The 25967-nt window shown below is 47.5% G+C and overlaps 2 protein-coding genes across 6 annotated transcripts in view; one reads left to right on the forward strand and one right to left on the reverse strand.

The window, feature by feature from the left end:
• Positions 1-139: 139 nt before the first annotated feature.
• On the forward strand, positions 140-25260 carry MRAP (melanocortin 2 receptor accessory protein). 2 transcript variants are annotated; one of them, XM_012446502.3, is made up of 4 exons: positions 160-593; positions 16278-16377; positions 21702-22407; positions 22937-23236. In XM_012446502.3, exons 1-3 carry the CDS (start codon positions 488-490, stop codon positions 22018-22020), a joined length of 525 nt encoding a protein of 174 aa, XP_012301925.2. In that variant the 5' UTR covers positions 160-487; the 3' UTR covers positions 22021-22407; positions 22937-23236. The 2 variants fall into 2 exon arrangements, with proteins under 2 accessions (XP_012301938.2, XP_012301925.2); XM_012446515.3 differs by lacking the exons at positions 21702-22407; positions 22937-23236 and adding an exon at positions 24904-25260 and having other exon boundaries at positions 140-593.
• URB1 (URB1 ribosome biogenesis homolog) overlaps positions 24297-25967 on the reverse strand; it is a 76287-nt gene continuing 74616 nt past the window's right edge. For all 4 annotated transcript variants that reach the window (XM_012446463.2, XM_012446454.2, XM_012446449.2 and 1 more), the window contains one exon: positions 24297-25406. In XM_012446463.2, coding sequence (XP_012301886.2) covers positions 25225-25406 — 182 coding nt within the window. In that variant the 3' untranslated portion in view covers positions 24297-25224. The remainder of the gene's footprint in view (positions 25407-25967) is intronic.

The following is a 25967-nucleotide window of genomic DNA, read 5'->3' on the forward strand; positions in this document are numbered from 1 at the left end:
AATAGCATCAAAAATTGCTGAAATGTAAGTCAAGGGCACCGCTGGGCTTGCGTTTTGTTTGTTTTGTTTTTTAACTTTTCAAGTACTTAAGGCAAAAAGCAATTGTCTTCCTAGTCCTATTGGGCATCTTCTAAGGGGCCCTGGGCATCTATTTCCTGCCCGGCTCCCTGTCCTTACACAGAGAGGCATCCCAGAGCTGCCCTGGATAGCTGTTCTCCCACTTCTCTGCTCTGTTTGCCTTGGAGTTTTATCAAGAAGGGGCAGGACGAGAGACTCTGCTGGACGCTGGAGATGTGAGGCACACCCCCCTGACCTTTCTTCCAGTCAAACAGCTCTGATAAGTGGGCAGGCCTTGAGTCTGGAGACCCACAGACACACTTGGACGATTCCGACCGACATTAGTGAGGCAATCTCCTCCCAGGGGCTTGGCGCCTGGCTCCAGAGGCGAGGCTGCTGGCCCGGACACTGACTGTCCAGTGCCACAGACATGGCCAACGGGACCAATGCCTCTGCCCCATACTACAGCTATGAATACTACCTGGACTATCTGGACCTCATTCCTGTGGACGAGAAGAAGCTGAAAGCTCACAAATGTAAGTCTGAACTGAAGGAGCCGGCCAGACAGAGGCTGGGGGCCGGCCCAAATGACTGGGCACTCCCGGCTTTCTCTGCATTCACTTATTAACTCCAGTAGACATCACAGGGAGGCAGCAGTGTGGCCAGTTCACTCACAGATATAAATGAATGGAGCTGGGAGAGGAATTGTATCTGTTAACTTCTGTAATAAGTCTGAAATTAACCTGCTAAGTCACAAAGACACTTTGGAAACAGAACATTTATTTTTTATTTTTTTATATTATATATTATATTACATTTATTTTATTTTATTTTTGAGATAGGGTCTAGCTCTGTTGCCTAGGCTGGAGTGCAGTGGTGTGACCATAGCTCACTGCAGCCTCAACTTCCCTGGCCCGAGTGATCCTCCTACCTTAGCCTCCCAAGTAACTGGGACTACAGGCACATGCCACCATGCCTGGCTAATTTTGTGTCTTTTGTATAGAGTCATGTTAGGTTGCCCAGGCTGGTCTGGAATTCTTGGCCTCAAGTGATCCCCCCATCTTGGCTTCCCAAAGTGCTGGAATTACAGGTGTAAGCCACCGCGCCTGGCCAGAATATTTTTTTAAGGACAGATGTCTTGTTTAATTTGTTTGGGGTTCCTATAAGCTGAGCGAGTTTCCTCAAATTAAAGATTTGCCTTTTCCATGGTCTGTATTTTTATTTGGGAGAGTTATTCTCTCCATCCCTAAGATGCAGGATTTAATGATTTTTATTAAAATGCCAACATACGTTTGACCTTCATGGTCTCAGCAAGGACAAACCAGCATGAGTTTGCTTCTCTTTGCTCATCTGCCCTCGGATTCCTTATCTCTTGGCTAACGTGGCACTATGTGGACACTCTTCTCTGAGGAGTCCAGCTACTTGATCACAATAACAAATTAGATGAGTAAGTGAGCATGAGAGCAAAACAAAAGCAAAATCCTGGAAGGTTGGGTCTCAGCCCTGGAAACCCATGCACTACCAAGCCCGTAAGAAGTCTTGCGTTCCTTGGGTATTTCACTCACTATAATCACATACTGTCTGTCAAACAGTAAATACAGGGCTGGCTGCAGTGGCTCACGCCTGTAATCCCAAAAACTCGGGAGGCCTAGGAGGGAGGATCGCTTAAGACCAGGAGTTTGAGGCCAGCCTGGGCAACATAGTGAGATCCCATCTGCACACACGCACAGAAAAAAATAAATGCAGGCTGGGCACAGTGGCTTATGCCTGTAATCCCAGCACTTAGGGAAGGCTCAGGTGGGCGGATCACTAGAGGTCAGGAGTTCGAGACCAGCCTGGCCATCGTGGTGAAACCCTGTCTCTACTAAAAACACAAAAATTAACCGGGTGTGTTGACGCATACCTGTAATCCCAGCTACTCAGGAGGCTGAGGTTGGAGAATTGCTTGAACCCAGGAGGCGGAGGTTGCAGTGAGATAAGATCGTGCCACTGCACTCCAGCCTGGGCAACACAGCCAGACCTTGTCTCAAAAATAAAATAAAAGAAAAAAGAAAAAGTAAATGCAGTCATTTGAAGGAATGAGATGATTTTCACATGAAAGAAAGATAGTTACAGCCAGGCGCGGTGGCTCACACCTGTAATCCCAGCACTTTGGGAGGCCAAGGCGGGCAGATCAGGAGGTCAAGAGATTGAGACCATCCTGGCCAACATGGTGAACCCCGTCTCTACTAAAAATACAAAAAATTAGCCGGGCATAGTGGTGCTGCCTGTAGTCCCAGCTACTCGGGAGGCTGAGGCAGGAGAATCACTTGAAACCAGAAAATGGAAGTTGCAGTGAGCTGAGATCGCGCCACTGTATTCTAGCCTGGTGATAGAGTGAGACTCCGTCTCAAAAAAAAGAAAGAAAGTTACACACCAGCTCAAAACTAGATACTGCTATTTAATAAAGTGAGCCAAAGCCCAGGTATACTAGAACCCTTGGGGACAGCCATCTAGAATGTTTTCTTAGGTAGACCTTCTGTTCCAGTGTCATTTATAACTTCTAGAAGTCAAATGTAGGCACCCATCTGTGTTTGCTGGGCATGTACCATGTCCCCAGAACTGTGCTGTAGCTTTTAGGGGGACAATTGGTTTGGTGTGTATTTTCTGATGTGAGGCAGATAATCCTGAAATGAAATGCAGATTTTTGCACATACTGTACAACTCACGATAAGAGGACATCCAGGGAGAAAGCGGCAGGGCTGAAATGAAAGCGCACTGGTACATATGGCCAAAAGTTCAGAACTGCAGGCTACACATCCATCTGGACAAATTGCCAGCTCGTGTTCAGAAAGTCTTTTTTAAATTAACAAAAATTAGGCCCGGTGAGGTGGCTCACACCTATAATCCTATCACTTTGGGAGGCCGAGGCGGGTGGATTGCCTGAGCTCAGGAGTTTAAGGCCAACCTGGGCATCATGGCGAAATCTCGTCTCTACTAAAAATACAAAAATTAGCCAGGCATGGTGGCAGGCACCTGTAGTTTCACCTACTCAGGAGGCTGAGGCACAAGAATCACTTGAACCTGGAAGACAGAGGTTGCAGTGAGATAAGGTCGTGCCACTGCATCCCAGCCTGGGCAAAAGAGAGAGACTCCATCTCAAAAAAAAAAAAGTTATTCAAGTTACATATCTTAGGGGAGAGACATAATTACTCTCTCCCGAACCTTCATACAGACAATGAAAACCATGAAATCTGTAATTTGAGGAAATTACCCAGCTTATTGGGGACCCAGGCAAATTAAACTCTCTAAGGAAATCTATCTTAAAAAAAATATCTTGGCAGGAGCAGTGGCTCACATCTGTAATCCCAGCACTTTGGGAGACTGAGGCAGGCAGATCACCTGAGGTCGGGAGTTTGAGACCAGCCTGACCAACATGGAGGAACCTCATCTCTACTGAAAATACAAAAATTAGCTGGGCGTGATGGGGGCTGCCTGTAATCCCAGTTACTTGGGAGGCTGAAGAAGGAGAATCGCTTGAACGCAGGAGGCAGAGGTTGCTGTGAGCCGAGATGGTGCAATTGTACTCCAGCCTGGGCAACAGAAGCAATACTCCATCTCAAAAAGATAAAAATAAAAATATATTTATATATATTTTGGGCTGGTGCTGTGGCTCACTCCTGTAATTGGGAGGCCAAAGCAGGCAGATCACCTGACATCAGGAGTTCGAGACCAGCCCGGCCAACATGAAGAAACCCTGTCTCTACTAAAAATATGTGCATGTAATCCCAGCTACTCTGGAAGCTGAGGTAGGAGAATCCCTTGAACTGGGAGTCAGTGAGGTTGCAGTGAGCTGAGATCGCGCCTTTGCACTCCAGTCTGGGCAACTAGAATGAAACTACATCTTAATAATAATAATAATAATATAAATAAATAAACAAACTATTTTTTTATTGGTGGTATTATGCTGCAGCTTTGCAAATGATGCTAGTGAAGCACACTGAAGGAGACCCTTACGGAGAAGTAAGAGGTCTGAGGAGGGGCAGGTCCCAGCACGTGAAGGAAGGTGATAAGGTTTGGCTGTGTCCCCACCCAAATCTCACCTTGAATTATACTCCCGTAATTTCTACGTGTTTTGGGAAGGACCCAGTGGGAGATAATTGAATCGTGGGGGCGGTTTTCCCCATACTGTTCTCACGGTAGTGAATAAGCCTCATGAGATCTGATGGTTTGATGAGGGATTCCCCCTTTCACTTGGCTCTCATTCTGTCTTGTCTGCCATCGTGTAAGACATGCCTTTCACCTCCCACCTTAATTGTGAGGCCTCGCCAGCCGCGTGAAGGAACTGTGAGTCCATTGAACCTCTTTTTCTTTATAAATTACGCAGTCTCAGATATGTCCTTATCAGCAGCGTGAAAACGGACTAATACAGAAGGTTTCCCAGGGAAGATACAGAGAAACTGAGCCTGAGGATCTACAGGAATTTGCCTGATAGACAAAGGGCTCATCCAGGTAGAGAACAGTTACACTCACGTACGCAGAGATGCTTCCTGGACCAGGATGACATGGGTAATTATAGCAGTGCAAGAACGGACTAATGCAGCCTCCCACCCTCTTTTACAGTGTGAGAGTTGTGGGAGGAAGTTTTTGGGAAGAGTGATGAAGTTAGGAGCTACAGGCCACATAGGGGCCAGGTTCTCACAGGCCAGCCTCAGAGGACTTCCTGCCAGCTGTGGGGGTCATTTAACATTGTAAGCAGGGGAAAAAACAAAAGCCAATTTGCTTGCTAAAAATATCCCAGTGGTGAAAAATGTAAGGGTGGCGGGTGACAGCTGAAACTATGTGCGATGTGCTGGGGTTGGAAATATCAAGTTGAAAAGAATCCCACCCTTAGCAGTTGGCAGTCTGGGAAGCAGAGGCCAACTTCAGTGAGTGAGTGAGCAACCCACGGTGTCTTAGATATGGAAATGGAAGCATATGGAGCACCAGGCCCAGAGAAGCCAAGTGACTTGCTTGAGAGTGCCCAGCTAAATATTTGCAGAGCAGCGGCTTATAGTCCAGGTTCCAATGCCTCCAGGCTTGTTCCCAGGACATTGTAATGACTAGTGGGCAGACTTACCAGAATATGTGAACCAGGGAATAGGAACCTGGATGCACTGCTCAACTGTGCCCGACACATATTAGGCAGACAATAACTTTTTGTTAAATGAATGAACAAATGATGTGAAACAGGCAGCTCTTGCACAGATTGTTAACTTTCATGATGGATGTCTGTGTCCATTATCAATGATTGCCTTTCAGCTCTGAACACACCCTTCAAAATATGCTCTGAAGGCCGGGCGCGGTGGCTCAAGCCTGTAATCCCAGCACTTTGGGAGGCCTAGGCGGGTGGATCACGAGGTCAAGAGATCGAGACCATCCAGGTCAACATGGTGAAACCCCGTCTCTACTAATACAAAAAAAAAAAATTAGCTGGGCATGGTGGCGCATGCCTGTAATCCCAGCTACTCAGGAGGCTGAGGCAGGAGAATTGCCTGAACCCAGGAGACAGAGGTTGCGGTGAGCTGAGATTGTGCCATTGCACTCCAGCCTGCGTAACAGGAGCGAAACTCCATCTCAAAAAAAAAAAAAAAAAAAAAAAAATGCTCTGAGATAAACCATGGGGTTCCATTCAGAACTCCTCCTTGGAAGTGAGCAGTGTCAGCTTTTTCAGGAGAGGGCTCTGGGGGCATGACAGGAGGGTTGGGTGGGGGGGGTCAGCAGTGAGGTCCATATGAGGACATCTGGTGGAACTGGCTCCAGTCACTGGCCAGGGCATGGCTCCTCTGACATCTTGCAGCCTCAGTGGGGAAATAACCTCTCGCAGCCATTTCGACAGGGAAACCAGAGTCCTTTGCACCCTGCAAACCACCCCATGATTCAATTCACCTGTGATCTGGGGTGCACTCACTGCCTCCTGGCCAGACCCCCACTTGCTCCCACCGGCACTCTGGAAGGTCGTCCATTGTTGGTCCATCAGTTCCAGGCCAGCCCAGGAAGTCTCTCTGATCTGGTGGCCAAACCACACTCTCTCCAAAGAGATCTGAACCCTTTCCAAGTTTGCCTTTTCTTGGTGTCAAGGGCCAAAATTCCTAAAAGCCTCAACCCCCAGTCCCTCAGAATGTGACTCTATTTGGAGATAGGACCTTTACAGAGGTTATGAGGGTGGGTTGTGATCCAATCTGACTGATGTCCTTATTAGAAGAGGTTAAGAAACAGATGCACACAGAGGGAAGAAGAAACAGAGAAGATGGACATTTATAAGTCAAGGAGGAAAGCCTCAGAAGAAACCAACCCTGCTGACACCTTGATCTTGGCCTTCCAACCTTCAGAATCTTGAGGACAGAGCTTTCTGTTGTTTAAGTCACTCAGTTTGTGGTACCTTGTTATAGCAGCCCTAACAACTAATGCACGTGGGCACTCTCCCTTAGCCCTAAGGAACCTTATGAGGTCTGGAATTCCTTTATGCCTTACAGTTACCCTTATATCATCTTTAATAGTTCTTCATCTTAAACTTCCCTGTTTAACCTACTCTATGGTCTCTATCTCCTGATTAGGCCCAGACTGCCATAATATTCTTCCAGTCCTTTTTCTCATGAATCTGCATAAATGTACGGAACCAGTACTCTGAAAGAGCAAGATGTATCAAGTGCACTCAGAAGGCTGCTTTAGTTTTTCTGTCAACTGCCTTACAAACGTAACTTGTGGCACTGGCTCTTTCCATGCCTCACAGCTTCACCACTCACTCTTAAATTTGAAGAAATGTTGGAGTTACTTTAGTTACCAAAGCAAATGTCCAGTCCCATGAAATACATTTTTAAAATGTTTAAAAACAAACCATCCTTGAATTCCATTCAAGGTTAAAGCTTCCTATTTCCCCAGCTTTTCCTTTATTTGCTCTGCCAGCTCCTCTCTCTGTTCTCATTCAAACCCCACCTGAAGTCACTCCACCATCCATTTAGCCAGCTCCAGGCTCTGATCCCACCCTCCCCCAAGACCCTCTAATGCGTCTTGCACTACACACAGCTTTCCCTCTGACACCAGGACGGCAGCACCCCCCTCTACTCTGCTGCCACCAACTGCTGAGCCTCTTGCTCTGGAGATTTTCTGGAGCACATGCCAGACTCTGGCCTGACTCAAGGACAGGGGAGGAGCCTCTGGTACAGTGTAGGTCTGTGTTCCCACTCAGATCTCATGTCAAACTGCAATCCCCAGTGTTGGGGGTGGTGTCCGGTGGGAGGTGATTGGATCATGGGGGCAGATTTCCCCTTCGATGCTGCTCCTGTGATAGTGAGTTACTGCGCATGAGATCTGGTTGTTTAAACATGTGTGACACCTCCCACGGCTCCCTCCTGCTCTGGCCACGTGAAGACATGTCTGCTTCCCCTTCGCCTTCTGCCATGACTACAAGTTTCCTGAGGACTCCTCAGCCATGATTCCTGTACAGCCTGCAGAACTGTGAGCCAGTTAAGCTTCTTTTCTTCATAAATTACCCAGCCTTAGGGTAATTATAGCAGTGCAAGAATGGACTAATGCAGCCTCCCACCCTCTTTTACAGAGTGAGAGTTGTGGGAGACTCCACACACTGTCTTGTCTGCCATCTCTAAAAAAAATTCTTCAGAGCCAAGCATCACAAAATCAGACTTTAAGTAGTTGGCACCTGCCTTAGTCTGATCAAGCCAATGTAACAAAATACCATAGATGGGTGGTTTGAACAACAGAAATTTCTTTTCACACAGTTCCAGAGACCGGAAGTCCTAGATCAAGATGACAGCAGATTCAGTGTCTGGCGAGGGCTCCCTTCCTGGCTTGCAGATGGCCGCCTTCTTGCTGTGTCTTTTCGTGGCCTTTCCTCAGTGGGCACAGTGAGGGTGGTGCAAATGAATTCTGCGTCTTGTCCTCTTCTTAGAAGGACACTAATCCCATCATGGGAGTGCCACTCTTATGATGTCATCTAAATTTCATCAGATAAGGCCCCACCTGCAAATACTGTCACAGTGGAAATTAGGGATTCAACATATGAATTTTGGGGGACACAACATTCTGACCATAACAGCACCTTTGGATTGGATTTCAGTCTTGGATTTCAGCTAAAGCAGCCAGAGAGAGTCTACTATTAATATCTTATATTAATTAATATATAAATCATTATATACATGATATTAATATAATATCATATATCATTATTAATATAATATATAGGTATTAATATTAATATATTATCATATATAATAGGATCTCACTGCACTGTGTTTTGTACTCTGTTCATACTGACCTCATAGTTTGTTTTCTCATGTCATTAAATATTCTTTCACAAAAATTTTGCATGGTGTTATAGAAATTTGTATCTTTGAACACACAGATGTTTCCAGGATTTTGTTGTGGTAAACAATGGCCTTGGGGAGAGTAAAACTTCTTCCACTGTTGTGTGTTAAGTGAAGCTTTTATGTGTACTTTTGTTCTCAGTATTTGAATTCAGATTTTTAAAAAAAGTCTAAAACAGGCTAAAGCAAAAATCTGTGTCAGGTAGTCTCAGGGATGCTGTTCCATGGCTTTGGGCGTGGGGTGAGGTGAGCATGCGTCAAGTGAGGGCAGACAGCGGTCATACCGCAGAAAGCAGGTGACTTACGTTTGCTGACTTTCTTGCTGATGAATTCAACTTTTTCTCAGCTGGTCAGTTCTTTGGAGCCTGGGTCTCCTCCCCAGTCAAACAAATCAGAAAAACATCACACCCTAGTTCTGCAAACCTTCTCTGCAGTAATACACATCAAAGGCAGGAAGAAGCTGAGGGTGGATCCCAGAGCCCAGGGATGCTTTGAGATGGGAGTAAAAAGGCAAAGCTCTGGCTCAGGTGTTTTCACTAGGCTGGGCGCAGTGGCTCAAACCTATAATCCTAGCACTTTGGGAGGCCCATAGGGGCAGATCATTTGAGGTCAGGTGTTTGAAAAGCAGTATGGCCAACAGGGCAAAACTCCAGTGGCAGGTGCCTGTAATCACAGCTACTCAGGAGACTGAGGCAGGAGAATCACTTGAACCTGGGAGGCAGAAGGTGCAGTGAGCCGAGATCGTGCCACTGTACTCCAGCCTGGCAACAGAGTGAGACTCCATCTATCTACACACACACACACACACACACACGTTTTCACTAGAATGCCATTTGGGCAGCTGGCTGAAATGTGTGAGGCCAGTCTGGGTTCAACTCTTGTTCTAAGTAGAGGAGGAATCAAAATACAAAGAACACCCACGGCTCATGCATTAACCTAACAAGCAGGATGGATTTTAAGATTTTTGTGTTTATGCTCTGATAGGATTTGGATCTGTGTCCCCACCAAATGTCATGTTGAATTGTAATCCCCAGTGCTGGAGGTTGGGCAATGGTAGTGGGTGATTGGATCCAGGGACAGAGTTCTCATCAATGGGTTAGCACCATCCCCTTGGTGCTGTTCTCATGATAGTGAGGTATGAAATCTGGTTGTTTAAAAGTGTGTGGCACCTCCTCTTTCTTTCTCTTGCTCTGGCATGTAAAGTGCTGGCTCCCCCTTTGCCTTCTGCCATGATTGTAAGTTTCCTGAGGCCTCCCCAGAAGCAGAAGCTGCCATGCTTCCTGTACAGCCTGCAGAACCAGGAGCCAATGAAATCTCTTTTCTTTATAAATAACCCGGTCTCAGGTATTTCTTTTTTTTTTTTTAATGTGGTGGCAGGCACGTGTAATCCCAGCTACTTGGGAGGATATTTTCTTTACAGTAATGTGAAAACAGACTAATACATACATATGCTGGAATATTTCCCATCATGTTTGGGCAGGTATTTGGAAACATCTAGGAATTTATATATATTTGTATATGGAGCAGTCAGTGCTGAATTGAAGGCTCTGGGCTGCCCTTTCCCAGGGATTGCTCAAAGTCTGGTGTGATTTTGTTGCAGACATTTGACAGGGATTTTGCCCTTGTGATTTTCAGACAGGGCCTCTGACTGTTCCAAGGAAAAGTTAAGAATCACAACGGTCTGTCGTCAAGGTGGAAAATGCAAATCTGTTTCCTGAGGCCCCGCCTGAATTGACTAATGACCGTAAGGTTTGTTCTTGCCGAGTTTAAAAGGGAAGAAACTGAGGCCAACACAAGAAGATCCAGTATGAAGGGTTTATTCAGGCTCCCGGGCGAGGTTCTGCCGTCCGACAGAAGGGGCTGGAGAAGTCGCACAGACTCCTCTCAGACGTGGGGTTTTATAGGGAGTGAAGGAGCTCGATTGGTTGTGGGACAGCAGGACTACTATTGGGTAAGGTTACAAGCCTTTGTTTGCATACAGGACTTGGCTGCTATTGGTTAGAATTACTCGGCTGCTATTGGCTAGAAAGACTTGGCTGCTATTGGCTAGAAAGACTTGGCTGCCATTGGCTAGAATCACAAGACCCCGCTTGCATACTGGGCTCTTTAAGTGGGTGTGCGTCCGAGCTCCCGGTGAGGCAACCAGCCTTACAATGACATATTTGATCTTCACCTATGCCCTTTTACTGAGGCTAAGCTTTGAAGAAAACCAATCTTAGCGGCAATACAGATTATTCCAACATAGTGAGTCTCCAGACACCAGCTTAATTCTCCCTTTCAGAGAGCAGGATGGGCTGATTTCCCTTGAGTAGTGCCTTTTTTAATGCTCAATTATTTACCTCTTAGGTCAACATACCTCCTTCCCTTTAGTTCTGGGTTAGGGAGAACTGGTCATAGTCCACACTGACCTCTGCGGACATGCTGCTTCAATAGGATGGACTGTTCAACTGCTTCTCTGAACATTGGAAGCAAGAGAACAAAGAGACATCACCAATCAATTTATCTGTACAAATGTAGAAAATTCAAAGTACAGATTGAACAAAACAACTCCACATAACTCTTTTTCTCTCATTCAGAGCAATCAATTTCAGGCCTAAACTTTAACTGCAACTTCAAATTCTTCCGCAATTGATCAGTCCCATGGGCACGACACAAGTAGTGAAAGTAATTTTTAAACAATACCAGAATGTGTACATCTGAATGAATTTCCATCAAGGTGGTCCCCAGGGGGAGGGGCTACGCTTAAATGATTCTGCTATTGCTCAACAACTTCTTGAACTGACATCGTCGGGTGGCCAGGATACATTCTGTGAAACATCTATTGTGGTACATTTGTATATGTTTTGAGGATGAATATTCTTTTTGGAAATAGTTATGATTCACCCAGAAACAAGTGAGGTAAATGAAATGGGTAAGCTGATTGATACCATCTGGATGTCATAAATGAAATATCTCACAATGTAGCAGAATTGTGTCTATGTGTGAGTCCTTGAAGGTAATTCCAAAAGAAGAATCCTATAAGTGTTTGATCAATATGTGTGTTTTAGTAAGAATTATATGACTCCATGGTAGAGAGAGGATGATTATTTTGAAGGTCACCTTTTACTTGGAATTTTAAGTTCTGGTACATTTACTGAGAATGGCAATTTCTTTGCTGACTTGGTAAAAATTGGTTACAACTAACAGAGTACCAGATGAAACAGAAGTTAGTTTCTCTCAGTCTACAGGGAGGCAGCTCCATGGAGTCCTTAGGAACTCACATTCTTCCAGCTCATTGCTCTGCCATCCCTGGGATATGGCCGCCCTCGTCCTCATGTTGCAAGCCATGCTCTGACCATCACATCCATGTTCAGGCAGCAACATGGAGTAAGGGAATAAGAAAGGACACACGGTGCTAGAAGTCTAGCAATCCCTGGAGGGAGGCTCCTAGGGCTGTCCTGTGAGGGCTCCACTCATATCTCATTGGTCAGAACCTTGTCACATGGTTCTCTGAAAAGGAGGCAAGAAAATGGAGTCTTTAACCCAGGTGGCCATGTGTCCCGATACAAGCAAGTTTCTATTACGACGGAAGCACACAAGGGCTTACCTTAGGGTTGACAACTAGTAACCTATGCCACAATTCCTTTTTTTTTGAGATGGAGTCTCACTTTGTCACCTAGGCTGGAGTGCAGTGGCTCAATCTCGGCTCACCGCAACCTGTGACTCCCAAGTTCAAGTGATTCTCCTGCCTCAGACTCCTGAGTAGCTTGGATTATAGGCATGAGCCACCGCAACTAATTTTTTTTTTTTTTTTGTATTTTTAGCAGAGATAGGGTTTTGCCGTGTTGACCAGGCTGGTCTCCAACTCCTGACCTCAGTGATCCACCCGCCTTGGCCTCCCAAAGTGCTGAGATTACAGGCATGAGCCACCCTGCCCCATAATTCCCTGTACTTATATCTGACATTTGGGTGAGCTTGAAGGATGCAATGGTATTACTTGCCACAAATCCTCTTAACAGAAACAATTTTAGTTCTATTTATACATCATTTCATAAACATGGAACAAGAAATGATGTCATGTGCATTACATATACATATTTTAATTCTCCTAACATATATAATTCCATACAAGTAGTACCTATTATATAGGAACTACTATCCTCAGTTTACAAATGAGAAGATTTAGAGATTGGCCAGGAAACACCCACCTCCAGATCCTGGGTTCTTAACCACATTATTATTCCCTAATTAGGAAAAAAGCTTTTTATTTTTTATTTTTTTGAGACTAAGTCTCACTCTGTCACCCAGGATGGAGTGCAGTGCTGCGATCTTGGCTTATTGCAGCCTCCACCTCCTGGGTTGACCAGGCTGGTCTCGAACTCCTGAACACAAATTATCCTCTTGTCTTGACCTCCCAAAGTGCTGGGATTACAGGCATGAGGCACCAACACCCAGCCACATCTTGATTTTCTACTAGAACTCTTGAACCCAAACATTGGTAGAATGAAGAATGGAGGAATGCTAAAACCGTTTATTTAACAAAATAGAAGTGCCTACTCTAAGCAGGGAACCCGTAGAGTGGATGAATTTGTTAACTCCAAGTTAGGATGAGAATCCCCCAAGATGAAGTGCAGCCTGGCCACATTGTCCAGAACCATTCCTTGTCACTCCGCTGCTGATGAGTAATTCCCCTCATTCTACCAGTATGGTAGAAAGGAAAGAAAGGAAGGAGGGAAGAGAGGAGAGAGGGAAGGAAAGGAGGAAAGAATGGGCAGGGAGGAGAAGGAAGGAGAGGAGAGGAGGTGGAGTTTCTATGGCTGGATCAGTTTCACTGTCAACCCAGCCTGGGGCTCCCTGTTGGGAAAACCAGCCCAGGATGTCTCAACACTTCCAGCACTGGAGAGTCACACCTCTTGGCCTTGGAGTGAAATATTCCCTTCAAGCACTTGAGTGAACCTTTAGAAAGAGGAAAAAGAACTGTATTCTCTTACCTGTTTTTTTCAACAGAACATGATGAAAGTGATTTTAGTACAGAAAATGGCTAGCGGCTGAGGATTGCCTTTTGGTCTGACAAAACTTAAACCCCACTTATCTGAAGACACTGTGTTCTGTGAAACCTGTCATCTTATTTCTTGCTCAATATCTAAGGATGACGACAGACAAGTGTCAGTCTGGGAGAAGAGGCCTCTTAGGCACTGAGTTTGAAGCTGTTCCCTTAGATCCCTGGCAGAACTTACTTAGGTGCTGTAAGACCTCAAACCCTGCACTGTTTTATGAAGGAAAAAGAGCGTTAGTGTGTGCAGAAACCTAAAATAGCCCTACAGAATATAACTTCCAATCACATTTTCAGAAAGCATATGTATTTTTACACTGTGAGGGTTGTAAAATAGATTGTGACTCTTGGGGAGAGCAGAACAATGAACAGGGAGTGGGCAAGGAAGGCTGAGAGAGTCAGAGGCTTCTTTCAAAAGCCCTTCAGCTGGCTGGACGCAGTGACTCACACCTGTAATCCCAGCACTTTGGGAGGCTGAGGCAGGTGGATCGTGGGGTCAGGAGATTGAGACCAGCCTGGCTAACATGCTGAAAACCCATCTCTACTAAAAATACAAAAATTAGTTGGGCGTGATGGCGTGTGCCTGTAATCCCAGCTACTTGGGAGGCTCAGGCAGGAGAATTGCTTGAACCCGGGAGGCAGAGGTTGCAGTGAGCTGAGATTGCGCCAATGCACTCTAGGCTGGGTGACAGAGCAAGACTCTATAACTCAAAATAAATAAAAAAAAAAAGTCCTTAAACTTAGGACAGACAGTCCAACCTCATTTCCCTTTCCCCAGGAATCCAGAGGTGCCTTTAAAAAGGCACTGCTCCAGGGGAGCAGCTCCACTGCTCTAGGGGACTGCATGAGTTTCTCAGCTCAGAGACAACGAGACGAGAGAGCCAGCCTAGGGGGCTTTGCTGTCCCAGCCCCATGGAGTGTAAATGCCAGGTTGCTGATGAGTACAAGGCAGTGTATGCTCATGATTCTTTTGCAAGTACTGCGCCTTTACATTATACCCTGTTTTGGATTTTTTGTTTCTGTTTTTTGTTTTTTGTTTTTTTTTTTTTTAATAGAGACAGGGTTTCTCCATGTTGGTGGGGCTGGTCTCGAACTCCTGACCTCAGGTGATCCGCCCACCTTAGCCTCCCAAAGTGCTGAGATTATAGGCATGAGTCACTGTGCCTGGCCTCTGATTTTGATTTTTGAGACAGTGTCTTGCTCTGTGGCCCAGGGTGGAGTGCAGTGGCATGATCATAGCTCACTTCAGCCTTGAACTCCTGGCCTCAAGTGATCCTCCAGCCCCAGCCTCATGAGTGGTTAGGCCTGCAGGCACACACCATCATGCCCAGGTAATTTTAAAACTTTTTTTTTTTGTAGAGATGGGGGTTTTGCTATGTTGCCCAGGCTGGTCTCAAACTCCTGGGCTCAAAGTAATCCTCCCATCTTGGCCTCCCAAAGTGTTGGGTTAAAGGCATGGGCCACTGTGCCCAGCTCACTACGCCTTGTTTTTAATGTTAAATTTTAGGGTCCAAGATCAACTCTTAGGAGTCCTCAGTTTTTCCTTCTATCTGTCAGGGGTTGTAGAGGGCAGAGTTGACACCCTTTACTCAAATACCACTCTTCACCCCAGAGCCTCCACCTCCGCCTGTATGTAGATTACTCTCACTCTATTCATTCTTTCAGTGGTTTGCATGTTCTCTCATTCATTTGCTTACAGTATTAGTGCTGGAAGCACTGCAAAAGCTCAGAGGAGGAGGAGGCTGGGGGTGGAACACTGCATGTGAATGGGGAGAGTAAGCAATTTCTGAAGTGCTGGTTTAGCCCCCTCTGAATCCTGAACGGACCCTCGCAGAAGGTGCTCAGTGAATTCTCCTTAAACTATCATCCTCTAGTAATCCCTTTTGGCCACACATGTGGGTGTCTAGAATAACCCAGCTTGGGGCATCTTGGCATCACACAGTTGGTCTGGGATAAGACACTTGCAGACCCTAATTATGAGCCGGATGCCCTTTGCCCACCGCTGCAGACTACCACCAAGAAAAACTGTCAGACTGAAAAGTAGCTCCATAGCAACTTGCCGAACGTTCTGGAACTGGAGCCTGGAGAAGGCGCAGGTCCCCTCCTGCCTGCCAGGTTCTACCTAGGTCCCAGAGAGGCTAAGTGTGTTTCCTGGTTTCCCTTTCCCTCTCCAGCCTCAGGCCACAAATACAGCCATCAGCTGGTGGCAAGAGTGCTTTTTCCTTCCTGCCACAGCCTGAGCTGAGACTTTCTGCCTGAGAGAGAGACTCACTATTTCTACTTCGCTGATCCAGGCCTGAGCAGACCTAGCCTAACTCCTGTAGAGCAGAAAGGGCCTCTCCACCTGAGCACTGCAGCCCAGCGCACATCCTCCTTAAAGTGTCCAACTCTTGGGGTCTCTGAAGCTGTTCCACCAACGGCCCCTGGGAGGCGCTGCATCCCTCCCGGGGCACAGGAGTCCCTCCTGATACATGGAGCCGCCCACAGCCCTCTCTTCTCCCTCCCATCCTTCAGGACTGTTCCTCCGAGCAGCACTAGGAGCCGGGCAAGCAGATGCATGGGGGTGGCGGGCACACAATTCCATTCACTGTTTCCTCTTAATAGACAATCACCCTAAACAGACCCCGTGGCCAGCTGCCTTGAGAATAAAACACTTCCTGCCTTCCCTGTTCTTTCCCAAAGTTATTGTTAATGGAAGATCTTCCCCATGGTAACAGCTGAGAGGCTGGAGGACGACCAAACACTCAGGGCCCTCGTTCCACAATACCCGGGACTCCTTACTAATCCTCGGTGTTGCCTGATGTCAACATCAAACCGACACTGAGATGCATCTCCTCCTCCCGCAGATTCCATCGTCATCGCACTCTGGGTGAGCCTGGCTGCTTTCGTGATGCTCCTCTTCCTCATTCTGCTCTACATGTCCTGGTCGGGCTCCCCGCAGATGAGGTAAGAAGGGGTGTGGGTCTGTGGGTAACTCGGACACTGTCCAGTGAGTTAACGGTGCAGGGCGAGCATCCCTCATCCAAAATGCTGGAGACCAGAAGTGTTTCAGATTTGGGATTTAAAAATGTGTGCATTATACCTACTAGCTCAGCATCTCAAATCCAAGCATCTGAAATATTCCAGAGAGCATTTCCTTTGAGCGTCATGTCAGTGCTCAGTAAGTTTCAGATTTTGCAGGATTTCAGATTTTCGGATTTGGGATGCTCGACCTCTGTCCCTACAACGGAATAGTATTCAGCAATGAAAAGGGACAGAGTTCTGATCCGTGCTACAACATGGATGAACCTCAAAAACATCATGCTAAGTGAAAGAAGACAGACACAGAGTGGTCCAGGAGGAGGACTAGGGTTGGCTGCCATTATGGACTGTTACGTCCCTTGCGGACAGAACTCCATTCACACAGAACATCCAAAGTAGGCAAATCCAGAGAGAGAAAGCAGATTAGCAGCTGCCTAAAGCGGTGGGGAGAACAGGGAATGGGAAATGACTACAGATGGGTTTCTTTTGGGGATGATAAAAATGTTCTAAAATTAAGCTGAGCATGGTGGCTCATGCCTGTAATCCCAGCACTTTTGGAGGCTGAGGTGGGTGGATCACTTGAGGCCAGGAGTTCAAGACCAGCCTAGCCAACTTGGTGAAACCCCATCTCTACAAAAATACAAATATTAGCCAGGCATGGTGGCACACACTTGTAATCCTAGCTACTCAGGAGGCTGAGGCAGGAGAATCGCTGGAACCTGGGAGGCAGAGGTTGCAGTGAGCTGAGATTGCACCACTGTGCTCCAGTCTGGGCAACAGAGTGAGACTCCATCTCAAAAAAAAAGTCCTAAAATTAAGCCAGGCACAGTGGCTTACACCTGTAATCCCAGCACCTTGGGAAGCCAAGGCAGGAGGATCACTTGAGCCCAGGAGTTTGAGACCCTGTCTCCATGAAAATATATATAAAATTAGCTGGGCATGGTGGTGTGCACCTGTGGTCCCAGCTACTAGGGAGGCTAAGGCGGGAGGATTGCTACAGCCTAGCAGGTCAGGGCTGCAGTGAGCTGTGATCACACCACTGCACTCTAGCCTGGGTGATACTGCAAGACCCTGTCTCCAAAAAAAAGTTCTAAAATTAGATAATGGTGATGGTTGCACAACTCTGTGGATGTGCTAAAGACCACTGAATTATGCTCTTTAAGTGAGTCAACTTCATGAAATGAAAATATATCTCAGTACAGCTGTTCAAGAAAATGAAGCCAGCATGACACCATGGGTATTAAGTCCTGCTGGCCAGCTCATCAGGAACATCAGAGCCTCACCTTTGGCCGGGCGTGGTGGCTCACACCTGTAATCCCAGCACTTTGGGAGGCCAAGGTGGGCAGATCACCTGAGGTCAGGAGTTTAAGAACAGCCTGGCCAACATGGCAAAAACCCATCTTTACTAAAAATATCAAAAAATTTTAGCCAGGTGTGGTGGTGCACGCCTGTAATCCCAGCTACTTGACAGGCTGAGGCAGAAGAATCACTTGAACCCAGGAGGCAGAGGTTGCAGTGAACAGGGATTGCGCCACTGCACTCCAGTTTGGGCAAGAAGAGCAAAACTGTCTCAAAAGAAAAAGAAAGAAAGATCCTTACCTTAAGCACCTATGGTCACCATCTGTTATTGGATGCCTGCTGTTTGCCACTAAATTGGAGGTGAAATCCAGGGTTCTAAGTAGTTATTGGAACCTAGCTTGTTTTCTGTTAATTCCTCTGTGTTAGAGGATTGGCTGCCACCTCCAATGTTCCCTTCTAGGCTAAAGGGCCCCCACAGCTGCTGCTCTCCTAATGACTGTTCTTAGGAGGGACCCTATATCTTGTCATCGCTGACCCAGAGAGGGCCTGTCCAGTGGCTGGCCCGTGCCCTTGGCAATGTGTGGCCCCACAAAAGGGCTGGGACCAGTCAGATTCTTGTGTTTGGAATTTGGAATCTAGAAGCTGAGAGACAAACCTGGTGGTTGTGGGGCTGCCCTGAATGGTCCAGGAAGAGGACTAGGGCTGGGTGCCATTGTGGACTATTACAGCCATTACAGACAGAAGTCTTGGGGACTGGAAACCCTAAGTGTGGGAAGCTGATCAGCAGAAACATGAGCCGAACTGCTCTGAGGAAGAGCTGAGGGACCTTGGAGCCCTGAGCCAATGCGTCCCACACCAGGTCCTATGAGGAGCCGTGGACGCGTGCATTCACACAGTGCCTTAGTGTTCTCTGTTGCTGTAACAGAATACCTCCCACACCAGGTCCTATGAGGAGCCGTGGACGCGTGCATTCACACAGTGCCTTAGTGTTCTCTGTTGCTGTAACAGAATACCTCCCACACCAGGTCCTATGAGGAGCCGTGGACGCGTGCATTCACACAGTGCCTTAGTGTTCTCTGTTGCTGTAACAGAATACCTCCCACACCAGGTCCTATGACGAGCCGTGGACGTGAGCATTCACAGTGCCTTAGTGTTCTCTGTTGCTGTAACAGAATACCTCCCACACCAGGTCCTATGAGGAGCCGTGGACATGAGCATTCACACAGTGCCTTAGTGTTCTCTGTTGCTGTAACAGAATACCTCCCACACCAGGTCCTATAAGGAGCCGTGGACGTGAGCATTCACAGTGCCTTAGTGTTCTCTGTTGCTGTAACAGAATACCTCCCACACCAGGTCCTATGAGGAGCCGTGGACATGAGCATTCACAGTGCCTTAGTGTTCTCTGTTGCTGTAACAGAATACCTCCCACACCAGGTCCTATAAGGAGCCGTGGACGTGAGCATTCACAGTGCCGTAGTGTTTTCTGTTGCTGTAACAGAATATCTGAGACTAGGTGATTTATAAAAAAGAGGCTTATTTAGCTCGTGGTTCTGAAGGCTTAGAATCTAGGAAGCATGGCACCAACATCTGCTCAGCTTCTGGTGAGGGCCTCGTTTTGCAAAAGGAACTTACCTGATTCAGTCTAGAGAAAAAGAGATTCATCCATTGGAACGAACTCATTACCTCTTAAAGGCCCCACCTCCCAGTATTGCCACACTGGGGACAAGGCATCCACATGAGTTTTTGTGGGGACAACCACACCATAGTCCTGTGTCACCTCAAAGGGGCCTCTGATTCTCCTCCCCGCCCCCACCTGCGTCACCCATCGGGGCTACATTTGCCAGGCCATTTCTGCTCACCGTTGGTCACGTACGGAAGGTAGCTTTACAGCAAAAAAGAAATCCGTTCTCACTCTCGCTTTTTTTTTTTTCAGAGACAGAGTCTTGCTCTGTCGCCCAGGCTGGAGTGCAGTGGCGCGATCTCGGCTCACTGCAACCTCTGAGACCCAGGTTCAAGCGATTCTCCTGCCTCAGCCTCCCAATTAGCTGGGATTACAGGCACCCGCCATGACACCTGGATAATTTTTGTATTTTTAGTAGAGATGGAGTTTCACCATGTTGGCCAGGCCAATCTTGAACTCCTGACCTCAGGTGATCCACCTGCCTTGGCCTCCCCTGCTGGGATTACAGGCGGGAGCCACTGCACGAAGTCTGAAATCCATTCTTTTCTTTCAGTTTCTAGAAATCACATTCAATTTAAGCACTTTTTTTTTTTTTGAGATGGAGTCTCGCTCTGTTGCCCAGGCTAGAGTGCAGTGGTACGATCTTGGCTCACTGAAACCTCTGCCTCCCAGGTTCAAGCGATTCTCCTGCCTCAGCTTCCTGAGTAGCTGGGACTTCATAGGCATGCACCACCATGCCTGGCTAATTTTTTGTATTTTTAGTAGAGACGAGGTTTCACTGTGTTAGCTAGGATGGTCTCGATCTCCTGACCTTGTGATCCACCTGCCTCGGCCTCCCAAAGTGTTAGGATTACAGGCGTGAGCCACCATGCCCAGCCCACTTTAAACACATTTTTACACCCGAGACACATCTGAGGGATAATTGGGTGATGTTACCTTTCTTTTCTACTCTTGTGAGGTGACCTGCAGCCACCCTGTGCCGGGGAGTGTGCAAGGATTGTCAGTAATCCTCCTGATGCCAAGTTCCCCAGTCTGGTCTGGCAAGCCCAGGGGCTGCCTCCTCCATGCCGAACTCCTGGGGTTGGGGTACAGGCCTTCTGGGCTATTCACAGGGGCAAATTGATGACATTGTGTATCCTGACCAGACACAGGGCTTACTAAAGAAAATGCTCTCAAGGTACTCAGTAACAGACCTAGAACGCTCAGGGCAGCAAAGTGGATCCTTAGCAAGATTTAGGAGTCGCTTCCTGAGGAGCTGACCTTCCCATGAGGAAGGGAAGGAAGGAGGGCATTCTTAGACGAGTGCCATCTGAAAAGAGGAACTCTGCCCAGCGGGCTTATCACCTGGTACTCTTCATTCATGTCACCGTAGTAACCACATTTAAAGTCATTTTATACATCACCTTATTTCATCCTGAGGATATCTGTGAGACAATATTGTCCCATTTTATGGATGACATTGAAGGCAGCCGGGAAGTGATGGCAGGGGCTCACCTCAGGCAGCCACGTCCAGTGCCCCAGCACCTCCCCAGCAGAAGAATCCACCCAGGGAGGACGCATTTCTAGCCAAGTGTATTAGTCTGTTCTCAGCTGCTAATAAAGACATACCTAAGGCTGGGTAATTTATAAAAGAGGTTTAATGGACTTACAGTTCCACAAGGCTGAAGAGGCCTCACGAGCATGGCAGAAGGCAAAGAAGAGCAAAGCCACGTCTTACATGGTGGCAGCCAAGAGGGCGTGTGCAGGGAAACTCCCCTTTCTAAAACCGCCAGATCTCACGAGACTTATTCACTATCACGAAAACAGCAAGGGAAAGACCTGCCCCATGATTTAATTACCTCCCACTGGGTACCTCCACGACACGTGGGGATTATTACAATTCAAGGTGAGATTTATGTGGGGACACAGCCAAATCGTATCACCATGATACAAGTCGGCTTGGGGTACGGATATAAAATGAGCTACACTCAGATACAGGCTGGATGGGAGGTCAGCCTGCCCCCCAGCCTGATCCTAAATGAATATAGAAAGAAGTGGCCTCCAGGGAAAGACCTGAGGCCTAGTTCCCAACAAAGCACTTCCTCTCTTCTGAGATTTATCTAGAATGGCACCTTTGTGAGCTGGTTCACCCTTCTCAGGAATTTGCCTGTGTGGCCTTCTCTATGGGGTCTTGTCCGATGGCAGGTGTAGCAGGAAAACCCCCAGCCCCGCGGTATGGGCTGTTCTGCAGCAACTTTGATGCCTGCCTCCCACTCTGCTCTGTTCACAGGAACAGCCCCAAGCACCACCAAACATGCCCCTGGAGTCACAGCCTCAACGTCCACCTCTGCATCCAGAAGTGCCTGCTGTGCCGCTACCGCAGGGAACCCCTGGGGACCTCACAGGCTCTGGTGCGCTCAGTGGAGCCAGGGAGCATAACTGGCTCTGACCAGCCGCTACGACAAGAGAGCTCCTCCACCTTGCCCCCGGGGGTCTTCCAGACCCACCCCACTCTCCTCTGGGAAATGACCCTCGATGGGGATCCTCTCGTCAGGAGCAAGCCCAGCGAGACTACCCCTGGAGACAGGACCTCTCAATTGCAGAACTGATGTCAGTGAATCAGGGCCATAGACGTGAACTGGTGAAATCAAACCAACCTGGACACATACGTCTTCGTTCTTCTTGAAGGCTGTTTGCATGTAGCAGAAAGGGCACCTAGGTCAAGTGCAACTAGAGCAGGGCCATCCTATGCCTCTGACAGATTGCAGTGGCCCCTCGAGCGCAGAGGTCATCCCAGGTGTTGCTTTTATTGAGCACACTTAGCCTGCTTGCTTATGGCTTACGTTTGCTTAGGGAATAAGAAAATAAAATATATGCAAATCAAGAGGAAAGGCTGTTTGCTTACTAATCTTTACCATTTCACTTTACTATTACTGTGCAAGGTGTTATCAGCCCTGAGTTCGCCTGGTCCGTCTGTACCTTTGTCAGGATGCTGGGTAAGTTCCCATCTAATCTCCACCGACACCCTCGGGCTCCCCCAGATGTGATGGCATCTGCCCCGCCAGGTCAGCTCGCTGCAGTCAGGGGACCTGAGTCGCACCTTCAGCCTCCCCATAGCCTTTCAAAGACAGAGCCTGAGGAAGTGTCTCCCCTGGAGGGCAGGCAGCCAATGGCTGTCAGCAGCCAGACCTGGTAGGCAGGGCCTATGCCCAAATGCTGTCACAGAACATGAAGAGCCCTGGAAGCTGGCAGCAAGGGTCTCCTTCTGGATGTGACTCTATGTGACAGTGGATGTGGGGTCCCTGAAGGATCTAGACCTCTAGTGCCCAGCAGCCTCGGTCCTGGAGAGGAGTCAGCATCACACTGCAAATCCCAGAAAACCCACGTGTCCCCTACAGCTTTCAGGTAGGGAGGGAGTTGGTGGGTTTTATTTTTAAAATAACTGCACCCCCATTTTTTTTGTTTGTTTTTTTGTTTTTACCATAGCACTTACAATATTTATAATTTAGCATTTTCTATTTCAAGTCAGGTGAAGACCATGTACAATCTATTCTCCATGGGAGGAGATTCCCTTCCTCCAAACTAAGTGACTGGAAAATACACCGACAAGGTCAGGGCAGTGGACTTGGAAGGGAGAACAGAGAAAAGCAGGACTGACGAGCTCCAGAGATGCGGAAACGAGGGTGTGCTCCTGAAAACGGGTCCTCACTTGACTGAGCTGGGACCCAGCTTTGGAGCCCTGGTCGCTGCCTGAGGTTGCATGTATTTGACTTGCTGGGTCCTAAGAACCTGGGAGGCAGCTCAGGCATGGAGTCTGGGATGAAGCCGTGAAATCCACCCAGCCTGCTCGCTGCCCCCACCCCCCCCACCCCGTGCCCCCAGAGGCATGGGGTTCAGGGATATTCCCCAGACAATGTCTTTCCGGCCAATGCCCTCTGGATAAATGAGCGGAGGTGCCTGTAACCAAAGGAGTCCCCATAGGCATGCTGCGGAGAGGTGGATAAAGATACAGGGGAACCAGGAAGAGAAGGCTTCGCTGGAGCAGTGCTTGCCCGAGTCCATGGACCTAAATGTGGAATTTCAACTTCAGGATAGTCTCAAAGAATAGTGTTGTAAGGTTTATTTGGGTAGGAAAGGGGATGGGGGAGGCAACTGACCCTTGCTTTGTAGACAATAAGCCCTATTTGTGGTGAAGGGACTGTATGCTGATAAGCATTACTCACACTTTGGTTAAAACTTTAAGTCACCAGCTGGGTGGGGTGGCTCACGCCAGTAATCCCAGCACTTTGGGAGGCCAAGGCGAGTGGATCATCTGAGGTCAGAAGTTCGAGACCAGCCTGGCCAATTTGGTGATACCCCGTCTCGACTAAAAATACAAAAATTAGCTGGGTATGGTTGTGGGTGCCTGTAACTCCAGCTACTCTGGAGGCTGAGGTAGGAGAATTGCTTGAACCTGGGAGGCAGAGGTTGCAGTGAGCCGAGATCATGCCATCGCACTCCAGCCTGGGCTACAGACTGAGACTCCGTCTCAAAAAAACACTAAGTCACCTAAAACAGAAACTATTGTCAAGAATCCTGGTGGAAAAGAAAAGTGTAACTGTTTCAGACAAAACCGAGGCACAGTCAGCGCTCTGTATGCTATATAGCAAACAAAACCACCACGTCCTAGGCTGCAGAACAGACCCCGAGCCCCAGCTGTGCAAGAGAGTTAGAAAGGAACAGACAGAAATCTTCACTGTGAAAAACACGAAATTTCATGATTTTTGTCAGCTATAATACCAACTAATATATGATCATTAATAGTAAAATTCTGACCTTTAAAACAAATGCAGAACACTTGTAGAACAAAAATAGCCTCTTAACATCAATTAAAGAAAAACACAAAAACCTTACAAAAATAGACATTTATTAAAGCAGTTATAAAATTCAAAACCCCCTCTTTGAAGTATAGCTTTAAAAATTACAGGCAGTCTTCTCAAATCAGAGGTCAAAGCACTTTTATACTTTAAGGATTCAGTGTAACATACTTTTATTTAATAAAGTAATTAACAACCACTAGCAGAAATTAACTTATTCAAAAAGTCATACTAAACTTTGTTATGACTTTTTATAGAAAAATAAATTTTATTTATTTATATTTTTGAGATGGAGTCTTGCTCTGTCACGCAGGCTGGAGTGCAGTGGTGCAATCTCGGCTCACTGCAGCCTCCACCTCCTAGGTTCAAGTGATTCTGCTGCCTCAGCCTCCCCAGTAGCTGGGATTACAGGCATGCACCACCACACCCGGCTAATTTTTGTATTTTTAGTAGAGATGAGGTTTCACCAAGTTGGTCAGGCTGGTCTCAAACTCCTAACCTCAGGTGAACTACCCACCTTGGCCTCCCAAAGAGCTGGGATAACAGGCATGAGCCACCGTGCCTGGCTGAAAAATAAACCGTCAACATCTCTCTTCATTTTCATCAGAAAATATCTGACACCTTTTGACACTTCAGCTTTAACAGGCATGAATTTCTTCAGCATTCAGAAGTGCTGCCTCAACTTAAGCTATTTCCTGTGAATGAGCTCCAAGCCCCTAGAGAGGAAGGGCTGGCCTGACGAGGCACTGGAGGGGCCTCATGGCCTGGAAATCCCCAAATTCCCTCCCTGCAACTCTGACACTGGGCACACAGGCCCAAGTTTATCATTTACCGGCCAGTTCAATAAAGTCCTTCCCGTGCCTTCTCTGGAAACCCTTGAGTCAACCAAACTTTTATAAGCTGGTGCTGTGCTCGAGGCTCTGGTCATCAGGGCATAAGGCGCCGGCCGGCAAAGAGTCAAGCATCCGAGGCTGTGCTGGCAACGTCCTTGCACAGCACCACGATGGCCTCCTCTTCACTGCTCAGGGCATTGTCTGCGGCCTCACACACCATCCGGATGTGGGTTAAGAGGGTATCCGGCCGCTGGGCCCCCAGCCAGACATCCTTTATGTAGAGGGACACCAGGAATGCTGTGGAGGCTGAACAGGAGCAGGGGATAGGCCGTTAGGACGCACACATGCTCAGCTGGAAAATGCACAGTGGGTCATCCTGCCCACGACGTACTGGCTTTGCCAAGTGCCCAAATGAACCGCGCCACCAGCCCGTGCAACCCAAGCGAGCTGACCGAGACGACAACTCATTCTGCCTTTGCTTAACTTTTGTGTTAATCTTTTTTATTCACTTAAACATTTTTCTTTTTTTTTTTTTAAAGACAGGGTCTCGCTCTGTCACCCAGACTGGAGTGCAGCAGCATGATCTCAGCTCACTGCAGCCTCGACTGCCTGGGCTCAAGCGATCCTCCCACCTCAGCCTCCAGAGTAGCTGGGACTACAGGCGCATGCCACCACGCCCAGCTAATTTTTTGTAGAGACAGCGTTTCACCATGTTGCCCAGGCTGGTCTCAAGTGATCTGCCCACCTCAACTTCCCCAAGTGCTATGATTACAGGTGTGAGCTACCATGCCTGGCAAAAATGTATCTTTCTTCTGACGAATACGTGTGTATCCCCTCAAAAAGCTGTTACAAGACAAGCCTCTTCCT

Source organism: Aotus nancymaae, unplaced genomic scaffold (assembly GCF_030222135.1).
Source record: "Aotus nancymaae isolate 86718 unplaced genomic scaffold, 86718_ANA_hifiasm-v0.15.2.pri h1tg000022l_1, whole genome shotgun sequence".
Taxonomy (NCBI): domain Eukaryota; kingdom Metazoa; phylum Chordata; class Mammalia; order Primates; family Aotidae; genus Aotus; species Aotus nancymaae.